The sequence below is a fragment of the Raphanus sativus genome, chromosome 1 (genome assembly GCF_000801105.2).
Source record: "Raphanus sativus cultivar WK10039 chromosome 1, ASM80110v3, whole genome shotgun sequence".
Taxonomy (NCBI): Eukaryota; Viridiplantae; Streptophyta; class Magnoliopsida; order Brassicales; family Brassicaceae; genus Raphanus; species Raphanus sativus.
Window position 1 is genome coordinate 18454918 of NC_079511.1, and position 5416 is coordinate 18460333.

Genomic DNA, 5416 nt, shown 5'->3' on the forward strand with positions numbered 1-5416 from the left:
TTCTAGACGACTTACTTGAAGGTTATCTGGTAGACGAAACACTGGACGACTTAACAATTAGTCGTCTGGACGGGTAATCAAGACTGGACGACTTAAATTTAGGTCATCTGGACAACTAGTCAACTGGTTGTGTACATTGTGGTTTCGTATGGCCAGTTTCCTTGCAGTTTGAGCATCTCCGTGCCCTGTTTCTTCCTGGGTTTGTGTCCTCTCATCCTAGATAGCTCCAACCAAGATTGCCATCTTGATTTCTGTCTTCCCCCGGACCATGCTTTACGTCTGGAGGAAGCATTCTCGTTCCTCAATATGTTGTGACACGATAGGATATATATTCTCTGAGTATCCTGCATACAAATAATTCTTTGAGTAAAGTGGACATACAAGTGTGGAGATATGCAAACCAGCATGTGTTCCAGCAGCTATAGCAGAGAGCAAGGTATTTTCTCCACTCCATAGACACCACAATCACACTTTACATGTTCCAAATCAACCACACAGTCCATTTGCCACCTTTGACAAAGAAACGCCATCCATCAATTGGTTCGACCGTCATCGTATCCGCTATCTCTGATCGAACAGCAAGCAAGTATTCAACACCCCGGCTATGTTCAGTTGGGAGACTCAAAGCATCTTGTCTCCTTTTCTGTGGGAACCGAAATTCGCACTGTCGATTTTAAGTAAGTAAATCGAAGGAAAATAAGTAAACCTAGCTTTCCCTGAAGGCTCGGATTCTCTGCGATAACCAAACGAAAATGATAAAACAAAGCAACGTAGCGGAAAGATTGCACTAAGGCGTTTTATTAAATAGATGGTACAATATTCTCCCGAAAAAAGGGAGTAGAGAAACGCTGAAACAAAAGCGACGGAAATAAAGGAGGCAAAGCGTTATAAGCTTTGTTCCGCTAGTCTAACCTCCTAAGTCCTAAGCTAGCAGGAATTCTCTAAGTCCCTAAGTTTCGGATTTGCTCTCTCTCTAGGATTTTTGCCCTGCCTTCCTTCCTCTCCCCAAGCTCCTTTATATACTCCTTTTTATGACGGTCTATTCTTCTTCTGGGCCGCAGGACGGGCTTCTTCCCATTTTCGTCGGCCTCCGCGTTTTAGGAAACTTGACATTTATCCATCCGACGATTTAACATTTATCTTGTTACGTAAAAGACAAGCGTAAATCGTCATATCCATCTCAGATAATCGTAGACTGACTGTTCGATCGCGTTTGGTCCCTTTCGGACCGTCTTTAGGACTTCCGTTGTTTTCTACGATCTCTTTAGAAGTTCCTCGTTCATTCGTAGAGTTGAGATGAATGGCGTTTTAAGATGACCATCGCTATTTCGTACGAAGAATCTAAGATCTCCCTTCCCGTCGATGTCTTACGAGTTTTCCGAAATGTTTCCGATGGTTTCGCGAAGACTTAGGAAAGACTCGAAGTACAGATTTCTGATTGCCGGGAACTAGGACTCGTGTACCGAAGATCATCGACCGAAGACCCGAGCCAGCACGGGACTAGCCGCCCGGCGGCCACGGCCAGCACGGGCGCTAGCCGCCGGCGGCCACGGCCAGCACGGGGCTAGCCGCCCGGCGGCAACGGCCGGCACGGGCGCTAGCCGCCGGCGGCCACGGCCAGCACGGGGCTAGCCGCCCGGCGGCCACGGCCAGCACGGGCGCTAGCCGCCGGCGGCCACGGCCAGCACGGGGCCAGCCGCCCGGCGGCCACGGCCAGCACGGGGCTAGCCGCCCGGCGGCCACGGCCAGCACGGGCGCTAGCCGCCGGCGGCCACGGCCAGCACGGGGCTAGCCGCCCGGCGGCCACGGCCAGCACGGGCGCTAGCCGCCGGCGGCCACGGCCAGCACGGGGCTAGCCGCCCGGCGGCCACGGCCAGCACGGGCGCTAGCCGCCGGCGGCCACGGCCAGCACGGGGCTAGCCGCCCGGCGGCTACGGCCAAGGCCCGGGTCGGTGCTCGGTTCCTTCGGTCTTCGGGTGTTCGTGTTCGTTTGTCGGAAGGTTTTTCGTATGACAAATAGACTTAGCCGTTGATTTCGAGATAAACGTTTTTGACCCCAACAGTTAGCCCGCCAGCATGCAAGACGCGGGAGCGATTTTGTGTGCGAAGGATTTGAAAATCGAATTTTTCGGCTATGAATATTATTCCGAAAAACTCTACCACCTTTGATTTCTTATAAGTAGCACTCCATCTTCCTCTCATTTTCATTCACTTTCCTTTCCTCAAATTTTTTAGAAAACATGGCTTTCTCTCCAAATGACAAGAAGGATTCTGATGTCGAAATGAGTGAAGCTAACCAAGCCTCGTTGGGCGCAAGATTCTCCTGCTCTTACGCAGACGTTCGTCGAGGGGTTCAGTTCTTTTCAGGACAAGATGGAGCGACGCCGTGCTGAGATGGAGTCTAGCGTGGCAGGTCCCAGTGCTACTTCTGTGGTTCCGACTCTCGGTTCCGATGTCACTTTAACCCCGGATTCCGCGGCTTTGGTTCTTGGACCCGACGTTACCCCAATCTCGATCTCCACACTCCCAGCCTCTGGACCCGATGTCCCTTTGCCTGCTGGAGAAATTGTCGTTTCGGAGCAAGTACCCGATGTCCAGGCTCGCCCGGAGGATTCCCCTTTCGTGCCGATAGTGGTTTCGGAGGATGCGGTTGAAGTCATACCTCCCCTCCAGAAAAGAAGAGGAGATCGTTTTGGCTTCCGGCGTCCAACGCTGTTCCGCCATCGAGGGGACGTTCAAGAGCTGGGGCTGTCGGAGCGAAGAGGAAAAGGTGTACTAGGAGTGAGGAAGGCGAGGTTTCGGCGAGACTATCGCAGCATCGCTCCAAGGTATTTCGTGAGAACCTTCTTTCCTTTGTTATCCCTTCGATTCTCACATTTTTTCATGTGATCAGTTTGTGTCGTTGATCGACGGGATGCTTGGAGATTGTGGACTGGAGGTTACACGTTTGTCCAAGGAGCTGGATTCGTCGCGGGAAACTCTGAAGCGTACCGAGGCGTGCTTCAATCGATTGAGAGCACTCATGCTGCCCAGACGTCGACGCTCGAAGCTAGGATCAGCGATCTCGAGCATGATCTGGGAAAGACTGTGAGCTCGCTGCTCAAAGCGAAGGAGGAGAAGAAGAGCAAGTCTTCGGAAGTTCGACGTCTGAAGAGGCGGATTCAGCGCTTTTGAGGAGGCGGGAACTTGCACTGCGGTGGAGCTTGCCGGCCCGTCATCCTCGGGTGCCCTTATCCCAGGCTCGGAAATTCCAGAGGTCCAGGATGCTGAAATTGTTGCGGACAAGGGTGGTGAGGAAGTCGCGAGGGTGATGGCGAAGCTGTTCCTGCCTTGGGTGAATCGGAGGATGAAGGCGGTGTCTCGGAGGACGCCTAGGTTGTTCAATCCCTGAGGGATTTTTATTTGATTATATTTCGGCCGTTGGTTGGCCGTTATGTATGATTTCGGGACTGGCCCGTTGGTGTCTTTGAATCCCTGCCCTTTTTAGGGCGCCTGTATTGAATTCGCGGTACGCGTTATAAAATATTTTGCGTTTTTTAGAACTTCTGTTTGTCGAAGTTAGAGGGCAGGGTGTGAGTTGTCGTCTCATTCCTGCCTCCCTGACGATCCACCGTATCCGTAGTTTGTACAAAGCGAGATTTTCCTGCGGTTTACGATTTACGCGAAAATTCGTGGAAACGTACAGATTTGAGTGAAGAGACAAGTTTTGGGATCTCACGTCGTTGACGCTTTGCCTATGAGATGTTAAGATACCAGCAAGGCTGGGTTTAGGGCACGACCTAGGACTCTTAGACTGAGGCTGTGCGATGACAAATCGGCTTTCGTTTTGCCTGTTCGTGATTTTAACCTGATTCGTACCGTTTTAAAATCCGCGAAGTGGTATCGGCTTATATGATTTGTATGGGGCACGAATCGAGCTACTCCTTTACGAAGTGCTGAACCAAATTTGGATTTTTGTATAGCAGCGCGCTATGGGATCCTTGTCGGATGTAAAAGAGCCTACCCTTGGTGGCTTGTCTGTTAGGACGTTAGAGTTCGTTTGTTGTGATCAGCAACAACGATATGATACCGTTTAGAGGCGTACGAAAGTTTTAATCGAAAAACGATGTTCGGGCACGAAGCGACGTCTCGCAGTGCTTTGAAGTTTGTTTTCTTATGCCATAGAGGACTATGGCTTTTGGAAATCGCGGAATGTTTCCGGGCGACAGTTTTATGGTTTGTTCGATGAATAATGGATCCATTGTTAGGCCGTTAGGCGAATTGATTGTGGAAAGTTTTCGAAAGTTCGGTTTTTTCAAAAAATTGTGGAGCGTGCGGGTTGGTCGCGCCCCACTCCCCCCCTTTTCAAATCGGGGGGATAGCTGAACCCACCGGTTGGCGAGTTGCCTACGTACCTCTTTCGAGGATCAAGCCATCTCGTAGTTCTGTTGTCCATGTTTACGTTCTAGTGTAGTATTTCTTGAGATGCATAGCTTCCAAGTTCTTGGGATTTTTTCATCTTGCATGTTTGCGATTTGGTACGAACCTGGTCGACGACTTTTATGATTTTGTATGGTCCTTCCCAGTTTGCTCCCAGTTTTCCTGCGTTTCGTTCAGCAGTGTTTTGGAAGACTTTTCGCAAACCAGTTCACCCTCTTTGAATCTTCGATGCCGTACGTTCGCATTGTAGAATTTTGCGGCGGCCTGCTGGTAATTTGAATTCGGATTGAGGGCTTGGTCGCGCGCTCGTTGATGAGGTCAAGATTATCCAGCAGCATGGCATTGTTCAGGTCTTCCCGTTCGGGAAGAAATCTCCCCCGTACGCCGGGGAATTCTACTTCCGCCGGAATCATGCATTCTGCTCCGTAAACGAAGCGAATGGAGTTTCCCCCGTTGCTCGTCTCGGAGTGGTTCGATAGACCAAAGGACCCCTTCGAGTTCTTCTGCCCATCGTCCCTTTTTTGGCTTCCAAGCGTTTTTTCAATCCGTCTAGGACGGTCTTGTTTATGGTTTCAGCATGTCCGTTGCACTGCGGGTATCTGGGGGTAGACTTGTAAGTCGTATTTTCCATTTTTCGCAGAATGCTTCGAATCGAGTGGAGATAAACTGGGACCCGTTGTCCGTTATGATTTCGTACGGGACACCGTGTCTGGTTATGATGTTTTTCCAAATGAAGTTCTCGACTTGCACGTCTTTGATACTTGCGTAGGATTCTGCTTCCACCCATTTTGAAAAGAAATCGGTGAGGACCAGCAGGAAACGTTTTTGTTTTGATTTGTGCATTGGTCCGACGAATCCATCGACCATCGCATGAAAGGGTACGGAGACGAGATGGAAAGAGAGGATCTCGGCGGGCTGATGAATTGTCGGGGCGTGCCGCTGACACCTCGCATTTCCGAGCGTACTTCTCGCAATCTTTTACCATAGTTGGCCAGTA

The 5416-nt window shown here is 50.6% G+C and overlaps 1 protein-coding gene across 1 annotated transcript in view; it reads left to right on the forward strand.

The window, feature by feature from the left end:
• The first annotated feature begins 2394 nt into the window (after positions 1 to 2394).
• The window catches only part of LOC108824847 (uncharacterized), an 8316-nt gene continuing 5294 nt past the window's right edge, over positions 2395 to 5416 (forward strand). The window contains 2 exon segments of the mRNA XM_056990196.1: positions 2395 to 2790; positions 2894 to 2945. Coding sequence (XP_056846176.1) covers positions 2395 to 2790; positions 2894 to 2945 — 448 coding nt within the window.